Source organism: Haliotis cracherodii, unplaced genomic scaffold, assembly GCF_022045235.1.
Source record: "Haliotis cracherodii isolate W230 unplaced genomic scaffold, xgHalCrac1.p SCAF_6, whole genome shotgun sequence".
NCBI classification, from domain to species: domain Eukaryota; kingdom Metazoa; phylum Mollusca; class Gastropoda; order Lepetellida; family Haliotidae; genus Haliotis; species Haliotis cracherodii.
The window spans coordinates 65,398,517-65,424,577 of NW_027266319.1; the positions used below are offsets into that span (position 1 = coordinate 65,398,517).

General features: G+C 41.7%; 1 protein-coding gene across 1 annotated transcript in view; it reads right to left on the minus strand.

The window, feature by feature from the left end:
* Positions 1–3,211: 3,211 nt before the first annotated feature.
* The window catches only part of LOC139446600 (uncharacterized), a 40,944-nt gene continuing 18,094 nt past the window's right edge, over positions 3,212–26,061 (minus strand). Inside the window, exon 2 of the mRNA XM_071227887.1 lies at positions 3,212–5,691. Coding sequence (XP_071083988.1) covers positions 3,212–5,691 — 2,480 coding nt within the window. The remainder of the gene's footprint in view (positions 5,692–26,061) is intronic.

Sequence of the window (26,061 nt, forward strand, 5' to 3'; positions counted from 1 at the left end):
CTAAGAAAGTGTTTGCCCAAATATACCATGTTGCATAGGAACAGATTGTCTGTTCTTCGGCTATGGGAGCCGGGTCAATTTACACGTATCAGGGGGTTACAAAAAGTACGTGATCGGACCTTCATCGTCGTGGAAGCATCGGTGGCTGAGTGGGATAGATCGCTGGCTTTGTGTGCTGGCGATTAGGTTCCTGTCCCTAAGAGTATGGGCACAAATCGCATATGGGTTCGATTCCCGACATGGGTACAATGTGTGAAGCCCATTTCTGGTGTTACCAGCAGTGATATTGCTGGAATATTGCTAAAAGCGGCGTAAAACCGTACTCACTCACTCAGAGGCGCGCAAAGGCATTGATATGATTGAGACCAAACTTCATGACGCGAGTTGACATCATGGTGTCCCGGAAGTAGGCAAATATGTCAGCCTGTTATAGATTGTTGCCGCTGTTGTTCTTTGGGGAGCTGTTTGGATCTGCTGGTGATCATGAATGACACTTGTGACGATTAGATTTCGGCGGTCGGTACTTTTTAGACGTCAGTTGCAGAAGCTGGTACCACCGCTACATCCTGATGATGATGAGTTGTTCCACAATCAGTTGCTGCTGTCGTGAAGCTCGACATCCATTCAGCCTGGACATTTTACAATGCAACACACGTTCTGAGCATCAACAATTTGTGATCACATAACATACCTACCCTGGATGTGTTTCAGTGCAACTACCAAGGCTGGGGTTCCGACGATGCAGACCGCCTCCGTGGTCTAATGGTACAGCGTCCGCCCGGAGAGCGGAAGGTCCGGGGTTCGATCCCCGGCTGCGTCATACCAAAAGACGTTAAAATATGGTACTTGTTGTTATCCTGTCTGGCGCTCGGCATTAAGGGGCTAAAACAAGGACTGGTCGGCTCGGAGTCAGTATACTGTGTCTGAGTGGGGTATTCATGTTAAACTGCGGCATGGTATCTCAGTGGGCTAGCACTATAAATCGGCATAGTCCGGACTAGTACAAGCAGCCACACACACACACACACACACACACACACACACACACACACACACACGTGCATGCATTATATGTCGCTATATAATTGCAATACTCTTGGACGCGACGTTAAATCCAATTTCACCTCACTTCCGACGATGCATGCAGACTTATCAAGTGTTAAGAATCTGACGTCAATATACATGTATCCTTGAGACTGGTTTGCATAACGACATCATTTTTATTATCCGCCATTTTTATGACAAGAACATTTTTTTACAATTACAGCCCATATATATAGATGACGTCGGTATAAATTACACAACAGAGGTACATTTTTCAAATATCTTTTTTATGTTACCTGTACAAGAGACCGATAGCATGTGTTCAGTTTAAGACACATTCGTGACCAACTCGTGTTATTCCGGGACAAGCCGAATAGCGACTCGCGCCCCTCTCATGGCCATTTTTGCGACCGGGTTCCGTCTTAGCGCAAACGGGCATACCTAAAACAATTGTCAACTCGTTGCGTAATGGTTCACATATATTTCCCCATATATTATATATATTTCAGATGCAATTTAAAGCACATCTAGACATGTTGATTTATACAGTATGATTGAACACATTTAACTGTGTCTTGGGTGTATTTTTAAATGCAAGACATATGTAAAATCAAAAATTATTTCTGAGGGATTCTTTGACGAACAACTTAAAATCATACGCGCATTCTGATTGGTTTGTCGTATTTTCGCACAGAACATTCGTCGATAGGGGGACGAGTCTTCTTGAAGGTTACGGAAAGGGGCGAGTGGTGACGAATGTATAAGACGTTGATAGGGAGAGCACGTGTGTCACCATTGATTCGCAGTTATCCATACATATAATTGTCACCGCTGTTTCGCCCTTTACGTCCAATGAAATCTGTTTCGGCGGATAAACGAGGCCGGTTGTTCTCCGGCGTTGACGTTCAGTATTTATAAAGGTGCACTCTGCTGTTATTATTATATTCCATTTTAAAGACTACTTGTTTCTTGGTAATACATATATAATTGATTATTAATACGTAAACATTCATTCATAATGCATACACATACCATTCTTCCTACTCTTACCGGTAACACGGGTGGCCCAGTCGTCCAAGGCGCCGCAATTCACTGTGCATAGTTGCTTCCCTTGAGTACGCCAGAAACCTATGAGTGTGGGTTCGCATCCGGCTCGGCCCCGTTATGATTAGGTTTGTCAGCGCCATACCCGGGCTCGTGGGTTTCACCAAAGTGGTAAACGTCTGAGACCTGCATCACTTCGGGCTTTCCTCCCACATTCATCTGACACGCCGCGATATTACAGGAATACTGTTAAAAGCGGCGTTAAACCTAACTCACTCACTCACTCACTCACTCACTCACCCCGCTTCCCTGTCCCACTTGACAGGCAGTAGTGACAAATGTGATCAATACTCGAAAACTGTTTTCACACTCAGGGCTTGTCTCACAGCCAGGGTAATTGCGGACGATGTCAACAAGATATCCCAAGCGTTACACCGTGTAGCGATGTAATGACCGATCACTACAAGATGTCGGTCGATGGGTCTACGAGGACGGCAGAATGAAGTCTTTGATCTGTAGTATCGTCTAGTTATTGCTCTGTATTGATTACAACGGAGGACTAAAACAAATACATGCATGACACGACATAACAGTTTATTGTTTTTGTTTGGGTTAATCATTCAATCAGCGAAGAAGCGACGATTCAATTGATTTCGATTTATTTACATGTAATGCACGGAATGAATATTAGTAACTCTGAGATTTGTTCACGAATGAATAGTCTTGGCAAATACTGATTGATTTAATAATGCGGGTATTTTTTTAACCACATTCACATTATGCGCTGCAGATTATATGGTTATTCGGATGGGCGTCGATTCTATTTGGTTCCATCAATAGCTGAATTTGGATAAGATGAAATAAACCCTTTCATCCTCACGATGACGATATTGACAGAACATGCGTCCTTTCTGGATGCGGTATCTCCGTGTCCAGTTCTGTCCGCCTCCGTTCATCAAGCCACTATTCAGTCTTAACTGATGACTGGAGTCAGGAGTCAATAATGACTCTATTACCACCAAAGAGATAACACATTAGTTGATTGATAGGATTGTTGGATTGAACCTCCTCCTTGATCCTTGGATGCAAGTGTATAGAAGGCAGCTGCCACGGGGATCGGGGATTAACTGATGGTGTAGGGGACGGTGAAAGTGTAGGAGGACTGTGAAGGTGTAGGAGGACGGTGAAGGTGTAGGGGACGGTGAAGGTGTAGGAGGACTGTGAAAGTGTAGGAGGACTGTGAAGGTGTAGGAGGACTGTGAAGGTGTAGGAGGACTGTGAAGGTGTAGGAGGACGGTGAAGGTGTAGGAGGACGGTGAAGGTGTAGGAGGACTGTGAAGGTGTAGGAGGACTGTGAAGGTGTAGGAGGACTGTGAAGGTGTAGGAGGACTGTGAAGGTGTAGGGGGACGGTGAAGGTGTAGGAGGACGGTGAAGGTGTAGGAGGACGGTGAAGGTGTAGGAGGACGGTGTAGGTGGACGGTGTAGGAGGACGGTGAAGGTGTAGGAGGATGGTGAAGGTGTAGGTGTAGGTGGACGGTGTAGGTGTAGGTGGACGGTGTAGGTGGACGGTGTAGGAGGACGGTGAAGGTGTAGGAGGATGGTGTAGGTGTAGGTGGACGGTGTAGGTGGACGGTGTAGGAGGACGGTGAAGGTGTAGGTGTAGGTGGACGGTGTAGGTGTAGGTGTAGGTGTAGGTGTAGGTGTAGGTGGAAGGTGTAGGTGGACGGTGTAGGAGGACGGTGAAGGTGGACGGTGTAGGAGGACGGTGTAGGTGGACGGTGTAGGAGGACGGTGAAGGTGTAGGTGGATGGTGTAGGTGTAGGTGGACAGTGTAGGTGGAAGGTGTAGGAGGACAGTGTAGGTGGACGGTGTAGGAGGACGGTGAAGGTGTAGGTGGATGGTGTAGGTGGACGGTGTAGGTGGATGGTGTAGGAGGACGGTGAAGGTGTAGGAGGATGGTGTAGGTGTAGGTGGATGGTGTAGGTGGACGGTGTAGGTGGACGGTGTAGGAGGACGGTGAAGGTGTAGGAGGATGGTGAAGGTGTAGGTGGATGGTGTAGGTGTAGGTGTAGGTGGACGGTGTAGGAGGATGGTGAAGGTGTAGGTGGATGGTGTAGGAGGACGGTGAAGGTGTAGGAGGATGGTGAAGGTGTAGGAGGATGGTGTAGGTGTAGGTGGACGGTGTAGGTGTAGGTGTAGGTGGACAGTGTAGGTGGACGGTGAAGGTGTAGGTGGAAGGTGTAGGTGTAGGTGGACGGTGTAGGTGGACGGTGTAGGAGGACGGTGAAGGTGGACGGTGTAGGTGGACGGTGTAGGTGTAGGTGTAGGTGGACGGTGTAGGAGGATGGTGAAGGTGTAGGAGGATGGTGTAGGTGTAGGTGCACGGTGTAGGTGGACGGTGTAGGAGGACAGTGTAGGAGGACGGTGAAGGTGGACGGTGTAGGTGTAGGTGGACGGTGTAGGAGGACGGTGTAGGAGGACGGTGTAGGAGGACGGTGAAGGTGTAGGAGGACGGTGAAGGTGGACGGTGAAGGTGTAGGTGGACGGTGTAGGTGGACGGTGTAGGTGGACGGTGAAGGTGGACGGTGTAGGTGTAGGTGGACGGTGTAGGAGGACGGTGTAGGAGGACGGTGTAGGAGGACGGTGAAGGTGTAGGAGGACGGTGAAGGTGGACGGTGAAGGTGTAGGTGGACGGTGTAGGTGGACGGTGAAGATGTAGGTGGACGGTGTAGGTGGACGGTGTAGGAGGACGGTGTAGGAGGACGGTGAAGGTGTAGGAGGACGGTGAAGGTGGACGGTGTAGGTGGACGGTGTAGGAGGACGGTGAAGGTGTAGGAGGACGGTGAAGGTGGACGGTGAAGGTGTAGGTGGACGGTGTAGGTGGACGGTGAAGATGTAGGTGGACGGGGTAGGTAGACGGTGAAGGTGTAGGAGGACGGTGAAGGTATAGGTGGATGGTGAAGGTGTAGGTGTAGGTGGACGGTGTAGGTGGACGGTGTAGGTGGACGGTGAAGGTGTAGGTGGACGGTGAAGGAGGTGTAGGTGGACGGTGAAGGTGTAGGTGGACGGTGTAGGAGGACGGTGAAGGTGTAGGTGGACGGTGTAGGTGGACGGTGAAGGTGTAGGTGGACGGTGTAGGTGGACGGTGTAGGTGGACGGTGAAGGTGGACGGTGAAGGTGTAGGTGGACGGTGAAGGTGTAGGTGGACGGTGTAGGAGGACGGTGAAGGTGTAGGTGGACGGTGTAGGAGGACGGTGAAGGTGTAGGTGGACGGTGTAGGTGGACGGTGAAGGTGTAGGTGGACGGTGAAGGTGTAGGAGGAAGGTGAAGGTGTAGGTGGACGGTGAAGGTGTAGGTGGACGGTGTAGGTGTATGAGGACGGTGAAGGTGTATGAGGACGGTGTAGGTGGACGGTGAAGGTGTAGGAGGACGGTGAAAGTGAAGGTGTAAAATGAAGGTGTAGGGCGGTGCAGGTGTAGGTACGGTGAATGTGTAGGAGGGCGGTGAAGGTGTAGATGGAATGTGAAGTTTAACCAGGCAGGTCACGGTGTAAAAGCAAGGTGAAGGTATTGGAGGACGAGGAAGTTGCAGGAAGGTGATGACTGTTTGAGAAGGACGATGATGGCGATAATAGATGTGATGACGTAGGAGTGAGTGAGTGAGTTTAATTTTACGCCGCTTTTAGCAATATTCCAGCAGTATCACGGCGGGGGACACCAGAAATGGGCTTCACACGTTGTACCCATGTCGGGAATCGAACCCGGGTCTTCGGCGTGATGACGTAGGAGGGGGTGGGGATGGGGAAGAAGGTGCAGGTGAAGGAGGATAGTAAAGATGTAGATACGCGGTGAAGATGTAGGAGGACGTTGGAGCTGTAGGAGGCAGGTGACGATGGAGATAGACATTCCGTTCGCAATACGTGTAATCCTTTCAGAAATTGAGTGGCCCTCCTCCGTGGTCTTGTGGTAGAGCGTCCGCCCGGAGAGCGGAAGGTCCGGGGTTTGATCCCCAGCCGCGTCATACCAAAAGACGTTAAAAGATGGTACTTGTTGTTACCCTGTCTGGCGCTCGGCATTAAGGGGCTAAAACAAGGACTGGTCGGCTCGGAGTCAGTATACTGTGTCTGAGTGGGGTATTCATGTTAAACTGCGGCATGGTATCTCAGTAAGCTAGCATTATAAATCGGCATCAGTCAGGACTAGTACAGGCAGCCACACATACACACACACACACACACACACACGTGCATGCACGTCGCTATATAAGTGCAATAATCTTGGACGCGACGTTAAACCCAATTTCACCTCACATTTTGATGCTTCATAAAATACAAATGAAAGCAACAAAAATACAGTTACCAAATACAGACGCATGAAACACTTTTATAGTTGTTGTTACATTCTTCTATTTTTTGTAATTATTTTGTGTAAAAATAGAATGCGTCCAGGATCAGTCTCAAATCCATACAGTGAAACTGTTCCAACATACTGACCACCGTTGTCTCGTTGGTGTTTTGTTCGATACAACATGGACGAACAACTATCGATATCTCCGTGTCCACGTGTCTTCGTGTGAAGAACACCTTCCTCGGCACCCATAAATCAATGTCAAACAGGGAAAACATCAGGTGCTCGCAGGGTGAATGTTCTGCTCAGCCGGTAGCATCTGTCCTGTGTGACGGCCAAGGAAGGACACTCCAGAAATCTATGGCGTTTCACAAAGGATGCTCTGGCAGAAAATAGCCAGATAATCCGTAACGATGTTGTCAGAGTGCACACATTGACTATCCCTTGACCATTGGTCAGTTGCCCAATGCAAACTGCAGTCAACAGAAATAATACACTTAAAAACTGGATTTGACCAAAACAAATTACATGCGTTATCAGAAACCAGTCACTGAACCACTGCAAACGTAAGGTCCAAAACACTACTATGATACCTGTATCAAATATACCACTATCGAATAACCATTTCTTGTTGGTTTCATTTTTTGCAACCATCAAACATTAGTGTACACTTTCCTTTACCCAGCAGTTTACTTCATGTCTATATGTTTCTAATAAGACTATAAAGACATATACTGTATTTGTTCAAATACCGGGTACATAGAAAGCAAGGCAAGACTTTCCTTTGCCCTATATAACACGGACTGTTGTCACAACGATTGAACCTATTGATTCGCTTATTGTTCCACGTCAGAGAACACAATTTGCTCTCTGGTCTGAATAATTAGCGATCATAGATGTAATTCACTCAATAACGAAAACTGGAAACTAAACCCTCATTTATGAGGTATTGACCATCAAAGGTTATTGTTTAGCACAATGTTCATGTTGCTACGGCTACAGTCGTATTGGCACGCTATGGAATTACGATATTGTCGAAGCATTCCCAATAACCCTCAATTTGCAAAATACAGCAAATACATAGAGATGATATCGATTCTTGAAGCAATGGTGTCGTTCAACAGACTGACTGTAACAAGGATCAATGGTAAACGTCAAAGCAAAGATTGTTCATATCTTGCACTGCCCAATATTTGTACTTTATTGACTGCGAATGAAGCAACTTATGATATTAATTAAAACATTGATGATTAAACTAGAAAAGTTACCTCAGAAGGCACACGGAATTGTACGGAATGAGAACAAAGAAAATGTTACGTTTAAATGATTTAATATCTATGATCAATGTCATGATACAATCTCTCTCATTACGCGTTGTGAGGAAATAATCAAATCGAAACAGAAATTAGTTAAGTATCTGGAATTCAACAGTGGTCCAGTGTCCATGCCACGAAAAGTCCTCTCTTTGGCTTCACATGAAAATTAACTTACGTTTTTTGCATGCAGATGACCGTCATACCAAATTTCATCATAATATCATTTGGACAATCATGTTATAGGATTAGCGTATATTGTGCATTGCGATTCTATGGTGTGTGGAGTTGAATACTGCTTTTAACAGTGTTTCGGTATATCTAAAGGGAATTAAATCGACAATTATATACCTATACGCCGTGTAATTCCGTCAGGAACCCCTTAATTCTGGTCTGCTTTTCGGAATACTATTGCTGTGAATGTCTACAGGGAATTAACAGGCCAGTACAACGTACATTGTACAGTGCTTCCTCAGTCTGGTCAATGTCACTGGCAATGTATTGGATTAGAGGGGCTTCTGTGTAAACACCTTAACTAAAGTTAACTCAAGGAATACAGTGTATATACATACGTAGAACATATATACAGTGAGTGAGTGAGTTGGGTTTAGCGCCGCTTTTAACAGTATTCCTGTAATATCGCGGCGTGTCAGATGAATGTGGGAGGAAAGTCCGAAGTGATGCAGGCCTCAGACGTTTACCACTTCGGTGAAACCCACGAGGACGGGTAAGGTGCTGACAAACGTAGAATTATAATCGTGGCGAACCGGGATTCGAACCCACAATCAAAGGTATGTGGCGTGCCCAAGGGACGCAACTCTGCACAGCGAATCGCGGCGCCTTAGCCCACTGAGCCACCCGTGCCCCCTCAGATATACAGTGAATACTTTCTTTTTCTTCTTCACGTTATTCAGTACTTGTAGGCCACGGGCCTTTTTTGTACAACCAAAATACAATTTTAGTGCAAACACAACACACTTCTCTGCTTTTTTTTTAAACCGTTTTAACACAAGTGCATTTTATCAAAGTTGGAGTTTTTGTGTTCTTACAGTACTGGCATGAGACAAGTACTTTCCTGTTTTCGTATTGATAATAGTGTCTTGTGATGACAGCAGTATTTTCAGAATACTTCAGAATATTTGAAAAAATTTATAAATTAGATTTTATGTAACTTTGCTTAACGTGGCTATACGTTGCACAAATTAACAAAACGTGATATTCATTTTCAATATGGTTTAAGTTACAAACTTTACATTGGCTAAATTCATGAGGAATATTAAAATGTCGCCAGTGAGTACATTTATGTAAGATGCTAAAGAGTATCTCGGTTATACCATGGTAGCGGGCGGATAACCTAACGTGATTCTGGACGTAAATTTATATCTATGCCGAAATTTCGGATCAAAGATCTAGTGATGATAGATTTGGATAATAATTGGGTACATGTCAGATGTCACCCCGCATCAGAGGATCCTGGCAGCTAAGGGGTGCAACTCTGCATAGCTTGAAGGTGAAGAAAGATTTCAATTCTCGGGCTGTTTGTTTGTTGAAAAAAAATGTTCCAATGTAGCTTTCGTTTGATTTTTGTTTAATGTCCCACTCTAGCCATATGAGGGCGGGCTGTAAATAATCAAGCCTGGACCAGACAATCCAGTGATTGATATCATGAGCATCGATCCACGCAATCGGGATACGAGGACATGCATCAACTAAGTCAGCAAGCCTGACCACCCGAACCCGTTAGTCGCTTTTCTAGAAAGATTGGAATAAAACATATTTCCCTCAGTTTATGAAACTTATGACTAATGGCATGCTTGGATGTCCTGAAAATAATTGCGTTAGGGCGATGAAAATTTGTGATAGCTTATTCACTGTGAACGAACTAGGACTGCTGACGTAGGAGGATGTTATGTTGGGACTAGATACATCATGATGGCAAGCATAAATATGCACACTAGAGAAGTTAAAGTCTACATAATAATAACGTGACTAGCAAATACGGAAAAGACAAATGGCGGCAGCCATCTTGGATTTTAGATTTTTAACATTTTTACGTCTCGTTACGACCGTCCATGCACATTTCTGTGATTGAATAATCATTTGAACAATTACACCTGTCATGTGAGCCACTATTATCCAGTTTTGGGATACGGGAAAGCTACAGACACATAAAAAACAGGGTCAGACATATTGATAGCGAGGTGATTACGTCAATACAGGGATTATCGCTATCTCGGCACTGAACCGATTGTATACGCCTCTATGGCGAGTGAACTGCGGTTAAGACGCTTTGAACATTATTGCACGATTCCATTCAACCACATCTAAAGGATAAAAAAGCATTTTGGTGGCAGAAATTAAAGAAGGCAAAAGATTAGGGGAAATGTGCTTCGTTTAATACGCATGTTTATAAATCAAATGCTGATTTAATAAAAAGAATACATTATACGAAAATAAAAACATATTTATACCATTTTTCTTACATAAATAGTGACAACGACCACTCGTTCCGTAATCTTAAGAACTATCTGGTAACATAGAGACAATTGTATGATTCCAATCACGTTGTAATGAATCCCTATAAAAAAGTGATGATACCAGGTGTTCGCGAAAGTGAGCCTATCCTGCCCCACCAGTCACAAACACATGCAAAGGCAAGACAGTTGTTCACCTGTAAAAAGCATGGGAACATATGGTGGAACTCAAAATAGGGAATTGCGTCGTACAAAAGTTTTGTCACTGATGCGCAATTTGGAATTGTTTTCGACATGTCTACCATAAAACATTTTGAAAACTTTGCTGAGACCTTGAATGTTACAAACAACACTGATCAAACAACGTTTGAGCAAAAGACATCTGACCCTCTTTCAAAATCTTCTTGCTCGTGCTCGAATGTACCCCAAGACTGAAATGTAGACATCAAAGCCTGGAGCTGCAGGAATATTGCTCGAAACACACAATATTCAAAAGGAACAGACAGACGAAAATCATCACCCACATCACTCAACCAACATTATTATAAGCCTCAAAAGATTAAGTGTCGAATGCACTATATCAGAATGGAGGCCATGTCCAAAGTTCAATGACTAGATTAAGATTGGTCGGTTCTCCATCTCTCCATCACCATCAACCGTCCAGAATGATGCTTTATTCCACCAGGAAAAGTCCATGCAAAGTAGACACAAAGAGATTGAGCGTTCCTCCCATGGGACATGGCGCACGGGTGCGCCACAGGAAGTTCTACTTCAGCAGAGGTCACGTGCTGGTCACACTGCTATGAAATATACATTAGTGTTAATCCCCTCCAAGACGATTATCCTTCTGAGAAGGGACACCCTATCCACGTGTTCCTCCAATGCCTATATTAACGCCCCTATGGTTCTTCTCCCATCAATGTCACGCACAGGGGAGACTACATTGATATGATATATATATATATAATTATATACCTTCACCAAGTACTGGGTTCTTGGTGCACACGTGACTCTTTGGTACTGATGATGGGGTCAATCATCAACGTGGGATGCATCGACTACTTTAAAACAAAACAGACACCAAGTTCTGAAATCTTATACGTTAATTAGTCCAGCGGTTGATGAGGTTCGTATATCCCATATGTAGTATGGATCGACTCTGAACTCATGTGTAACTTTATGTGTATTTATTTATATAATTATCTATACTCATGTGACAAATCTATTTTACCTTTTACGCCAAATGAAATTTGTTTCGACTGATAATAAAGACTGGTTGTTCTTTGGCGTTGCCGTTATATTTTCATGGAAAGTGGGATTGTAAACATTTTAAGGAGTTTGGGGCCCAAGTAGATTTGTTTCTGAATTCAAGTTTTAAAACAATTTACATTTAGAAAATACTCTATTCTACTTGGGTACAACTTTAATGTTCTTTTAGAGCAGTCGGGTAGCCTAGTGGTTATAGCGTTGCTCGTCACGCCGAATACCGGGGTTCGATTCCCGACATGGGTACAATGTGTGAAGCCCATTATTGGTGTCCCCCGCCGTGATATTGCTGGAATATTGCTAAAAGCGGCGTAAAACCAAACTCACTCACATATGCTCTTTTTAATCACATCAAGCTGGCGTTAAACACACAAGTATATATGAAATATATCATTTGATATGTTCGAATAGTGAAATGAATGTTTACACAAGAAGAATAAACTCAGAAGCAAATGAAAGCAAGGAACCAAGTTTGTTTTCAATGTAATTGCAAATTGAAGAACTGTTGCTGAAATTGATTATGTCTATTTAATAACCATCACTCATTCCCTGCAACAGTTTCTAAAACGTAATCTGTGGCCGGGTAAGTTTGTGTAAAATAAATTGATTCAATGAAGACTGGTAACAAATGATTTTGCAACCACGTGACACCTACAACGTTTCAAATGTTGTAAATTTGTACCGAATTTTCTTTTATTGAATATAAATCAATGAATGAAGTGAGTGAGTGAGTGAGTGAGTGAGTTGGGTTCAACGCCGCTTTTAACATTATTTCAGTTATATCACGGCGTGTCAGCTTAATGTGGGAGGAAAGCCCGAAGTGATGCAGGTTTCGGACGTTTACCACTTCGGTGTAACCCACCAGCACGGCTATGGTGCTGACAAACCTAGAAACATAATCGGGGCGAACCGGGATTCGAACCCTCAATCATAGGTTTCTGGCGTGCCCAAGGGACGCAACTCTGCATTGCGAATCGCGGCGCCTTAGACGACTGGGCCACCCATGCTAATGAAGGAAGACCCAATTAAACATGGCGAATATAGCCGTCTACTTTCGCCATGTTCTGCCTTGGGGGATTTACGTGCAACACTTCCTAATTGTGTATTTAATTAATTACTGATAGGGCGGTGGGGTAGCCTAGTGGTTGAAGTGTTCGGTTGTCACGCCGAAGGCCCGGGTTCGCGTTCCCACATGGGCTATATGTGTGAGGCCTATTTCTGGGCAGGACATTCTTAACCTTTCCGCGAACACCTGGTGACATCAGTGATTTTCAGTTGTCCATCACATAATTATCACAGCTTCTTTGCCCTTTACATCCAACGGAATCGGATAATCCAGACTGGTTGTTCTCTTCCATTGACGTTTTATGTTTACCAATGCCGTGGAGATGTCTGGCATGCACCACTTATGGATCTCCTCTCACATTAAACCCCAGACTCGATTTTTGGCAGACCGCCGTCATATAGATTGAATATTGCTGAGTGCGGCGTAAAACAACCAACCAACCAACCAACCAACCCACATTAAACTGGCATGCCGTGGTATAACTGAAGTGTTGTTTAAAGTGCATAAAACCCTCACTTACACGAAACTTAAATTCAATTATTCCACCTCTGCATTGCCTGGCAAATAGAGAGGCAATACTGCCAAATCTCCCAATCTGCGAATACATGTGTTTTCCTCTAATGACTAGGAAACATAATTATGTTGGAGTAACCAGTGTTAATATAAAAAGCATTCGATTTCCCACATGGATACAGTTCTGATTCAGGATGCTGGGGTGTTGCCCACAACATTGGGGAGACCTTTATCAACCAGAACATGCTCACAACGGAAAATGCATTAATGCATTCGAGAACCCACAGGTTGCCAAGAAGAGGGTTGAAGTACGCTCAAGGTGTTTGTCTTTGTGGATCATTGATCGTCCCAAATGACCTTCCAGAATCCCTCCAAACTGTGTAAGGATGTCATCACATACTTGCCTTACCGCTTTAATGAACATGGTTCCGGGTTAGAATAGGTCCCCAGGATTCCTCGTCAGTAGAGCTGTCCAGTAGGGCTACAGTGGAGAGTGTGTTTGTGTAGCCGCCGATGTGGATCGTTGACCACTTGACCGTGTTGCCGTCCACTGATCTGCCGTATTCGATCAATAAGAGGCGTAAAACAATATTCAGCCACGTTTCGGATCTTATTGCAACCTCAAATAGCAACCTTCACCAATCTTATCATTTTCTGCTCAAACAACTACCAGGTATATACACGTAGGTATTCACCGGACAAATCATCTGTCAAACAGTCACCATCTGTCAAACACTCACCATCTGTCAAACACTCACCAACTGTTTGTTTGATGGTTCCTGTTCGGATGGAATGATGCAGTTCCGATACAACGACCATCTTTTGAACCTTGTTCCGCCTCCCGTTGTCCCATTAGCCCAGTGATGTTAGCCACCGCATTTCAGAGCTGCATCTCTTAACTGCCATCATCCTCTTGGTTTAGGGTCGAATCCATTATTCTGTCTGGCCCTCGGCATTAAGGACTAACACAAGGACTGGTCGGCTCGGAGTCAGTATACTGTGTCTGAGATGGATATTCATGTTAAACTGTGGCATGGTATTTCAGTGGCCTATCACTATAAAATGGGCATTAGTCTGGACTAGTACACGCAGACACACGCAGACACAAACAGACGCATACACACATATACATAGACACACACACACACACACACGCAACGTTCCGAATATATCCCTTGGTCAGTCAACAGCATACCCGTTCTTCCACTTAACTGATAACTCCTAAAAACCTGTTATGCACCAAATTATCTGTTCATTTCAAAGCAGCATCACAATCCCTCACTCACTCACTCACCGTTTAACGTTTGGATGGACCAGTGAATATCCGGGTTAGAACAGATCTTCATCAACCCATATTTGTTGGAAGAGGCAACTAACTGGATCTGGTGGTCAGGCTAGCTGACTTGGTTGATGATGCGCGTCTCATTTGTATGAATCGATGCTCAAATTTTCAATCACGGGGTTGTCTGGTCCAGACCAGATTATTTACAGACCGCTGTGATATAGTTGAAATGTTGCGGCGTTACACAACAAACAAACAAAAAAACAAACAAACAAACAAACAAACAATAACCGTCGTAACGGAGCAACATAATGATAAGCTGCATGAGCCGATGTTGTGAATGCGCGTAGTTTTCTGCAAACGAAATAAACAAACTCTCACGCAAAGTTGAAGTTAATACTCGAAAGTAAACGCTTAATTTCTTTTATGTGATTACTGTAAACTGAATGGGAATATTGGTGTCAAAGACCATGGAATGTGAGAATGTTCAGCTGCCCAGAGAAACCTGAGCCCCTAATACCAGCCTCGTGCAACACACATCCCTAGGGTATCATAACAGTTGCCATGGAGATATCAACTCACGTTTATTGAAATAAAAAACATAAAAACTTGGGAGAGGCAACATTTTCACGGCTTACTGAATTAGCCAGCGCGATCACCACGATTCTTAATTTAGTCGACCGGCAACGTTGTTAGCATGATAAGATATCTAGCTATCCGTACTTTGAGACAAGCTGATCATCAATTCCAGGTCACAGAAAAATATATTATTCTTATCAGATGGTTCGATGTAGTTTGAGTGAGTATTGTTTTAAGCCGCTGATAGCAGGACTATCACTTCGGGGGACACAGGAAACAGGCTTCGCAAATTTATTCATATGAACAATGGAACCCGGGTCTTCGGCGTGACGAGCGAACGCGTTAACCGCTTGACTAACCCACAGTCCTTGATATTATATTGAAAACATAAATACATTTGCTCGTTTGTTTAGTATAGTAATGTCACGAGAACGTGAATATGACCTGCTACGAATATATTCACATTATTGACATCTGCTTTGAATGTAGAATACATGTATACAATGGAGGTACACAGTCTCCCTAAAACATCTGTGCAACACGAACGGTACATGTACGAAATTGAATTCCAAATGTTTATGTGAAATATTTAAAGAAATTCAGTCACAAGGAGTCATATCGACAATTTTACAGGAAAAAAATTCTTAAACAGACTTAAGAAATATGCATATTACCGAATTGCCCAATATCTGTGTCTTTCATGTCAAATCCCATCTCGATATGATAAATAAAACAAAGTTTTACGATATGATAAATGAAACAAAGCTGGGAAGGGTCGTCTCAAAAACAAAACCATGATATTCGACAGCTTTGATAAAAGGATGATAAAGCGTACAGTGTATACGCTTTATGGACAGGCGGTACCCCGACTTAGGGAGGAAATCTAAGACACAATTAATGTTTCCCGGAGTCGATTAATCATTGCCCTCCTCAAGATGGGATTTCGATACACTGTTTGTGGCGATGACAGAGCAGTTTTCAGGGGAAAATATTCCACCCTGTCTGTGAGGTCACATTATCACCGCACCATTCATGACTCGCAGTCGACGTATTGCCAACATCACAGTTTACTACACTTAGTTCGCCTACATCATAGTTAACTACACTTAGTTCGCCAACATCATAGTTCACTACACTTAGTTCGCCAACATCATAGTTCACTACACTTAGTTCGCCTAAAGTATACCTACAGTATACACATCAAAAACACCGTTAATGGGACAATCCAGTTGGTTGGTTGGCTGGTTGTTTAACGCCGCACTCAGTAATATTCCAGCTATATGACGGAGGTCTGTAAGTAATCGAGTCTGGAACAGACAATCCAGTGATTAATATCATGAGCATCGATCCACGTAATTGGGATGGATGACATGCATCAACCAAGTCAGCAAGCCTGACCACCCGATCCCGCATAGTCGCCTTTTACGACAAGCATAGTCACCTTTTACGGCAAGCATGGGTTCCTGAAGACCTATTCTACCCCGGAATCTTCACGGGACGACAATCCAGTAATATGAACAATAACATGTCAGTGATGTATAGTGTGTAATATACTGCAGAACACCTTGGTACCGTGAGAGTGGTCAGTTGTCATCACATCAGATGGTGAAACAAGATGGGCGCCTCATAATAGTCTCTCTGGTATGGAATCCTTTCTTGAATGGATGGCAATAAGTTTCGTTTAGTTTGTGATTTAAACAATATTAACTTTCAGAAACGAAAACTGTAAGGCATCTCTAATATAAACATATTAGAACAGTTGTGTTAGTACAACACACAGTGTGGATTCGATGAAATATATGCATGTTTACAGAACGTCCCCTTGAGTACGCATTATGTAAATATTCTGAGGCTAATAAAATAGTTCTAGACAGTTTCAACTGTTCTCAAGTTCAGTGGATCTGTTAAATTTTATATATGAATTATACAGCATGGATATCAAAGCCCTTAGTGTAAAAAAACAAGAATTTGATCTTTTATAAATAACTAAAACGTTTAAACACGAAAATACATAATGATGACTGTCTTCGTAGTCATTCCCACAACATGAACGTTAAACAGGAAGAATAAAACGTCTGTGACCACTTGTACAGTCTCTGCCAGTTAGTCTTAGCTCACAGTATTCAATAAGGTTGAATCTTGTTTCATATGTTCTGAATAACTGACGTACATTACTGGCTAAGTTTTTATCTTCATTATTTTTGAATGAAAACACAGATATTCTGAACACCGATGTGTGTCATTCAACAAAGTCCAATCACGGGCAACAAAATATTCCATACATGTTTGGAAGACAAAGTGGAATGTGAATTTTGTTGAACGATCTTGCATCATAGATGGAAATTTGTTCGAATATAATCTGTTAGATATTCAGGCGTTTCGTTTGAGAATATGTTTTGTGACATACCTTTTTTATTGCATAATATTAAATGACTCACTCCTCTAAAAGATCCACATATGGTTCTTAAAGCATCTAAGTGAAGTTTTTCTATGGTAGCCCTTGGCCCCTTTCCCATTTATTCCCAATGTAATCACAATGGTCGAATAATGGTAGGATGACAGAGCTATACAATGTACATCAACTGCTGCATGATATCACAAAACCAAATAAAGTATTTTAATTTCGAAACCCTTTGTGTTCAAGCTGTCTTTTTGTAATATCGTTATTGGCCTTTTGGCTTCTGAACCAAAACAGAGCAACCAGGTAAATGGTTTTAAACAAAGAACAGAGACCAGGCCAATCAGGAATCTAAATAGTTAGTCATGTTTAGTCATAAATACACTTAGATTATGAACATGTTTAGATTTTAAACACAATTCTAAACATGTTTAGACCAAATAATATTGGATAATGAAGATAGGTTTGAGTTTAGTTATCGGTGTTTCAGCTTGATATTGGAGGAAAGCCCAAAGGTGCCCTTGAAGACGTCAACTACATTAGTGACAGCCATGACCGAGAACACGTGTATGGTGGTGACAGAACAAGGATCTTAATCGACACGAATATATCAGAAGTAGGACTGGGAAGGGTTACAGACAGTGCTAACCATTCATACAAATGAATTGTACTAACATGTTTCATTTTTACTTATCGTACATTGGGGGCGAATGCCAAAATGCTCTAGGGGTATTTTCGGCGTTGATCCTTTTGATTTTTGCATTCATGAATGTACACCATATATTTTAACATGGTTATCATTAAATTTACTGCAGTCTATCCAATTAGGCCTGGCAATCATGTGGCTATGCATAATGCATTCAGTCATGGGTTCTCTTGAGTGGATTAAGGTATTACGTTACGAAAGAATACTTTCATACTACGATGAAGAATTATGGTACATGGTATTACAGAACCTTTGACGTGTGCTTGCACGTTTCGTCGTCTGTATATGTGATACGGCTCTGGTATTCGTCAGAATAGGATCTGTTAAGGAAGAAAATGTATGGATGTCCACTTCTTTATTATGAGGATTACAACGTTTCGGGGTATATGCTTACTCCTTCACCACCTGATGTCAACTTCTTTATTAAGAGGATCACAACGTTTCGAGGTATATGTTTACTCCTTAATCACCGGATGAAGAAGTAAGCATATACTCCGACACGTCGTGATCGTCTTCATAAAGAAGTTGACATCAATAAATTCTCTTCCTTGTGTGTATCACTTCGAAACGCCTTTCAAAGACAGGATCTGTGAAGATATACAACAATTAATGTGCACCTCATGTTTCTGAATGTCATCCCAACCAACACACAACCGTCACACACATGCTCTTCATTGTATCTACGACATGAATCAAAAATAATTATCGTATACCTATGCCTCATTGGAAACACCCTGTTTGGGACTGCCAAAGCCGTATTAGCATAACCAGAGTCTCGAAATAGACTTTTTTAGCCTTGGGCTAGGATGTTCTGAATCACTTCTTTCGTCGGTGTGTACTATCAGCGTTAATTCAGACACCTTTGAGCTCTTCTTGTGATTCGCATTATTCTTCGTAGGCCAGCCTCGGTTACACGTTAGTAAAATGTGAATGGAATCATGTCATGTCCTTGTTAACCGTTATTGATGCTATCGCTGCACGGGGCAGCATTAACGGTTTATCCTGTGGCAAATACCGTTAACTTTGTCCATTGTTTTGTAATACCATGTGTGTAGTTTTTATGAAGGAACGTGATAATAAGTTAATGCTCTATCAATCATCCTGGGCAATGTTTGTTTCGCGTGGACAGCGCAGTCGATATTGACATGAAACGAGTCTGCACATACACTCTGTGCTGCAACGTGAAAATAACATACACACAATAACCAGGAACTGTCGGCCATTAGTGAAAGATTTTGATATTGTAGTTCAATAAAGAGACTCTTTCTTTAGCATCCTAACTTGTGTGCATTAAAGGGTGGTGCGAGTCCATATGAGCACCCGCCTCGTTACACATTGTTTATTGAAAGACTGTTGGAGCCAATGCTCTCAATATATGATATATGGCATTCCTGTAATAAAATTACAACACCAAAACACGTTGTATGAAAATTTGCATAACAGTAGCTCACCCTTTCATAACAAAATCACATTAAATTCAATACCGAATTCAATTCTTTACGCTTTCACAAAGAATATAGGTTAATCTATAAAAAATGATAAATTGCCGTTTCCTACACTGCCGGGAATGAGACAGTAAAGTGTAAAAAATCAAACAGAATACCAGCTCAAATAGAATTCTATCATTAACGCAGTTTGTGCAAGGGTATTGAAACTATGTGGAACGTGACATTATAGTGCATTGTTTTAGACATTAGTTGCGTCTTGAAGAGACAGCCATGGTCTTTATTTAGTCATCTTCCAGAAGCAGCTGGTGCTCCTGACGTTCCTCGGTAGTAAATACCCACACACGTGGTGGAAGGAGCTCGTTAGGTGACCATCCTCTGAATAATGCAAGACGATTAGCTGCAAATACTCATTAAATTACACCTCTTATTCAGCCACGATTCTAGTTGTCCATGCTTGTTTTTGTCCTTACTGCGTCTAATGTTACTATGATATGGCTTCATTGTATAAAGTCAAGCTCTTCGCTATTCCTTTAATGACTGTATTAAATAGTGCTCACACTTATGGCTCAGGTAGGTTTGCGAATAAAACAGGTTTTCAAATTTTGTTAGTCCTGGATTGATCATGTATCTAGGAGGATGAAAAACGACTTATTTATCAACACAATTTGAAGTGTTTAAGTTTGACAGAGGAAGGAAAGTTCTTTCATATTTCTTTGATATTAGTTCAGTCGTGGAAAAGGGAGAACACATATATTAGGCATATCCATATGATTCCACTTATAACTCCATACTTGCTATACATGTATTTGTAACATAACTTATTTGTAAGGCATGTGTAAATAAAAGTGACAAAAAAGAATTTCTATAATCATAACCGTAAGAAATCTCCACTACCAGAGTCCATTGTACAATTCCGACTGATTCATAAATATGTGTTTATGCATCACTATCAATTGGTGATGGTTCGCGAAAAGAATTTTTGCATTTTTACTCTTTGAAAAAAAACATGTGTTCTTGGTAGCTACATGAATGGCTACACAAAACCAGTTTTCATATAGTATTGAGATGATTGGGTGTGTTAATAGGGTTGGGGGATGCTTCATTTGCACTGTGTTCAAAACGTCATGATTGCCCAAAGGATCAATATCCATCTTTATTGTAGTTATATATTTCAAAGTATGTTTTTCCAACAGGGGGTTCTGGTAGCTGGACACATGCCACACGTGTTTTCAGTTGCATATACGTCACACTGGGAGACGTATTTGGGATACTCATCTCTTGGGATGCTGGCTCCTTGCACTCAAAGGTATACATGTCATTTGGTTAGTCTCATTACCATGTGATAAAAGAAACGGAGATGCCAAATGGAGTTTACGGGAGAATTACCATTTGCTACCCAGAGCCCAAACCAGAAGCAGCACCCCCTTCGAGTTTAAATACCGATTCCTTGTGGGACCTTGATTGTTCCAGGAGTGCTAAAGTAGGCAGCAGAAATTAGTTAATGGACGTTGAAAGCACACGTCAGAATGGAACGCGAACTGCTGATGCTTGTGTTGTATACGGTATAACAGTTGATATGACTGTACATGTAGTTAATAAGGCCAACTGGGTAACGATAAACAGTTGTCATCATAAATGGACCGTGGTATGTAATTTTCAGTTTTTTTGCTAATGATGACTAGATGCGTAGGCGCTGAACTGTTGATATTACCTACAGCACAAAGGATTAGTTTCAATGAATAATTATGTCTGTTTCAAATGCACCTGCCGGTGACTTGGATTTTAAACGTGCAGCATCAACTGTATGATTAAGTGTAGTATAGACAGTGTGAACACGTGTATATACATTGTATTAATAACTGGCACGAGGGTTCATACTGAGGCCAGGCTTCATACATGTATATACCTTCAATGCTGATCGACCATTATGCTTCAATAACAACGTGTGTCATTTATGTACAAAACATGCGGCTTAATAATGCTCTATTATAGTAATAACTATAGATCCATCATTTAGTGTGTGTTCGAAGCGTAACCTTTGAGAAATAGAAAAAGAATATCATTTCCTGTTAATTTGTATATTTGACAAAAAATATCAGGGAAATATTCCTAATAGTATTCTGTAGACCATCCTTTAAAACAAAAATATCAATATTCTCTACCACTAAAGAATCTATTGCAAAAAATGTGTCCATATACATTTATCAATCAAAACTGGCTCCAACAGGAGATATCGCTTGGATGAGATCAAGCGATATCTACACGGTAGATATCTATCTGTAGATATCACGCGATATCTACACTGTACACTATCTAAAGTGTTACCATGACGTCACAATCAAATGACATCACGTTTTACACTGAAGACACTGCTAATTACTGTCTATAAACTGAAAACGTTGGAAGAATGATGTTGGATGATAAATAAAATCTCACCCTGGTGTCTTTTGATATCAAATATATCAACACTCGTTGATAAAAGTGGCAAAATCCTGGCAAGCCTCGGAATCTTTCCACTTTTATCAACTCGTGTTGTTGATATATTTCATATCAAAAGACACTCGGATGAGATTCTCTATGTAGTTGAAAAATATGATGAAATCATGACTGGTAAACTATCATCCCGACTGTATGTATTTATTAGTGCAAGACACTCGGGTGAGATTCTCTATGAATTTGAAAAATATGACGAAATCATGACTGTAAAACTGTCATCCCGACTGTATGTAATTATTAGTGCAAGTGCACACTATGTGTATTAAGTATGTAACGAACTCTGGGTCATGTGGCCTATTTTAACGAATACATCTTCTTCTTCTTCTCCTTCTTCTTCTTGTGTGTCAGTATATGGTGTGACAACTATTGTCACGTGATTGTGGAGCCAGACAGGGTGTGAGTTTGGGGGGGGGGGGGGGGGGGGGGGGGGGAGGGACAGAGGGTTTACCCTCACTTTTATCTGAAGCATTCAGTTTCAATTTGTGCCAATCACAAGTATTCTTCTTCACTTGGTGATTTGGAGAACATTTGTGCACTCCCACCTCCTTTTATTCAAAATTCCATATTGGCTATCTTTACAGTCCACGTATCACTGAATTGTCTTACATCATTATGTAGCTAGTACGGTGGCCCATAAGGGACATGGAGTCTGTATAAAATCATGTACAAAAACAACCGAAAACATGGAAAATGTACTTTTAAGTAGCTATCGAATCGCTGAAATGTCAAGTGAAAATGTCAAAAACTAATATGGAAATGTCGTTTTTGTTTTTGACATTTTTATTTTAGTTTTGGGCATTTTCGCTTCACTTTGCAGCGATTCAATATCTTCTTTATACATGATGTATCACATATTTGTATGACAAATCGTGTTAATTTGCAAAAGGTTACGATAACAGTAAGTTAAATATCAAAATATTGAAAAACTTCATGTCCCTTATGGGCCACCGTAAGCCAGGGGAAATAACTGTGAAATGTAAACTTAACACAGTTGCGCTCAATTAAAAGTACGTATTTTGAGGTCTGTACTTGTAATCTAAAAAGGCGAACGAGGAGGCGTGCCTAAATGAGCGCGGCTTGCTCCAAGATGGGGATCATCCTGACTAACTTCGTCACTATTGTCGGTACAGGTTCAAACGTGTAGTGGTGCACTTGTTCCTTCTTCCTCATAAATCATAAATTCATCTTCCGAGACATATTCACATTCCATGATCATTTTATACACAGATCAGCGAATATTTAAATAAAGAAAAATCTCACAACAAAATGAACGAAAGTACCGAAACGCGAACAAAAGTTAAACGCAAGTGGAGATATATTATGTTCGCACATCGTTTTCTCATCGAATATAGTGAACTTAGTTTGTGATAATTGACTTTTGTCACATTTCCTTGGTTCTAAGAGAGAGGAGTATATTTTAATCCCTGTACCCCATACGAAAGAAAGTATGGTGAAAAACGATCATTGTTTAACTGCGGATAGGAGAATGCCTAAGGGTTACGAAGAGTCAAGAAAAGGTTTGCTTTGTCGGGCTTGTTGTGCGATCAAGTGTGTAATTTTGAGGGCAATTTCCTCCAATATGACCATATCTGGGTTGCTGTATACCTAAGCCCCGACTCCATATTTTCGTTTCAGCCTTCGAAATTGATAGACAGGACTAAAGTGAAAATTAACCTTATTTACACGACGCTGTTTTGAATACGACATTTGCATTAACAATGTTAACCTATTACTTAGCTATGGTAACTTAAGAACTGGCTTCCCTACCTTCAGCGCTAATTACTGTAAAGTTTTGTCTTCCATTGTCTATTGCTAATCACCTATCAGCGCCAATCATCTGTTGGTCTCCAGTCTTAGTTTCTACCCTTTGTTATTTTCCACCTTTTGTTATCTTATTATTTTGTTGTCCTTACATGTACATATATATGCTCTCTGCCTCATGGCATTCATTCACCTGATGAAGGAGTAAGTATATACAACGAAATTTTCCTCATGACAAAAGCAAATATATCGTGTACACTCCATATTTATTTTACGTCTGTCTCAAAGAAAACAAGGTTCGCCAAACACAATACCAGATACGGATGGTCGTCTTCGATTGTGACATTGTTGGTGTTATTAAGATTAGGGAATGATCTATGCATTGAACTGTGCCAGACACTTTTGTTGAATGTGGCATAGTCGTGGTATCGGGGTTGTGAAGTACAACCACACACTGTTCACCTCGTTCTGTCACCATTCTCTTCAAATGCTCCCGAGGGAGATGCTCTGCTTCCAAATTAGTGAGCGAGTGAGTGAGTGAGTAGGGTTTAACGCCGCTTTTAACAGTATTCCAGTTATATCACGGCGTGTCAGCTTAATGTGGGAGGAAAGCCCGAAGTGATGCAGGTCACTTCCAAATTAGGAATATATGTGTGACAAATTGTGTTCTATGCACGCTATTAGTAAATGATGTGTGGATTTGCAATTCTCAAAATCTCACCCATTACCCTTGAATCATTCGCTCCTTGAATCATTCCAGCCCCTTGGGATTCCGGGTCAGAATACGTCCCCAGCAATCAATGATGGTCGTAAGAGGCGACCAAATGGATCGGGGGTCAGGCGCGATGACGGGGTTGATATTGTGCCTCTTACTCTGAGGGCCAGACGACCTAGATTGTTGCTTACAATATCAATCACTGGATTGTCTAATCCAGGATCGATTATTTTTGGCCGCCGTCATACAGCTGGTATATTGCAGAGTATGGCGTTAAACATCAAACAACCTGAATCAATACTGTTGGCGCCTGGTAGAGTAAATCTGATCTCACTGATCTCACTGATATCGGAACCGATAAAAAATACAAGACATTTCCGATCGTATGTTTTGTATATGTTTGTGTCCTTATACTCATATGCGTTAGTCTTTTTCAGAAATGTCAACAAAAAAAGTTTCATATTTGTTGAGTAATTCATGAACTATGAAACACGTAGAAAGCGTTTCCATTAGTTATTAAGTAAAGTAGAAGTACTAGTGGTAGTAGTAGTAGTAGTAGTAGAAACCGTTTCCTGTAGATATAAAGTAAAGTACCATTATTATTATTATTATTATTATTATTATTATTATTATTATTATTAGTAGTAGTAGTAGTAGTAGAAAGCGTTTCCAGTAGTTATTGAGTAAAGTACCATTATCGTTATCATTATTATTATTATTAGTAGTAGTAGTTGTAGTAGTAGTAGTAGTAGTGGTGGTAGAAAGCGTTTCCAGTAGTAAAGTAAAGTATTGTTATTATTATTATTATTATTATTATTATTATTAAGTAGTACCTGTATATTTATTTTTATATATTATATAATATTCTAGCTTTCTGCGAATCACTGCAATGTGTAAATGTCCCCATGTAATTGTAATGAAATGTATTATGTCGACAAATATGAGAATAAAAAGAAAAAGAATTGAAGCAGTAAATGATCCACACCACAGTCAGCATTATGTAGTGTACGATGACTCCCTCATTCAAACCGCCATCACCCCATTTGGGCCCAGACATGGTACACAGATCACTCCTACCACATATTCCCCAAGGGTAAAGAAGCTGTTAAACCACGTATCTCTCTTCATTAACAGCCTTGGCTTGTCCCAAATAAACAGCCGACCGGCATGGGAAAAATAACATTTATCGAGGAGTTATTAAGGAAATGCACTGAAATTGCTTCCTAATCTTCGAAAGCGAAGTCGGAATATAAGGCTTACAATGAGTACAAGAGTTGGAACCGAGACTCAACCGGGTCAACTCGCTCCCTTTGGTCTCTGACGGTGACATTGCGGAAGAATTGTTCAACGTTAAGGAATGATCCATTCAATCACTCTAGATAGGCGGGTATTAGAACCTTCACATCTTCCCCGGCTACGACATCTCAGTGCTCAATGGGCATTAACTGTACACTGATCATATTTAAAGTATTCCCCACCAGGCGAAACACTCTTCCAAACTTAGTTATGTTAATCGCTCATCGAAACCATGCTGCTGGTTCAAGGCGGTGCAGAATGTGCAGGCTTGCATTGTGCTGCACGGCAATGCACCACAGAGCAGCGTTTGACA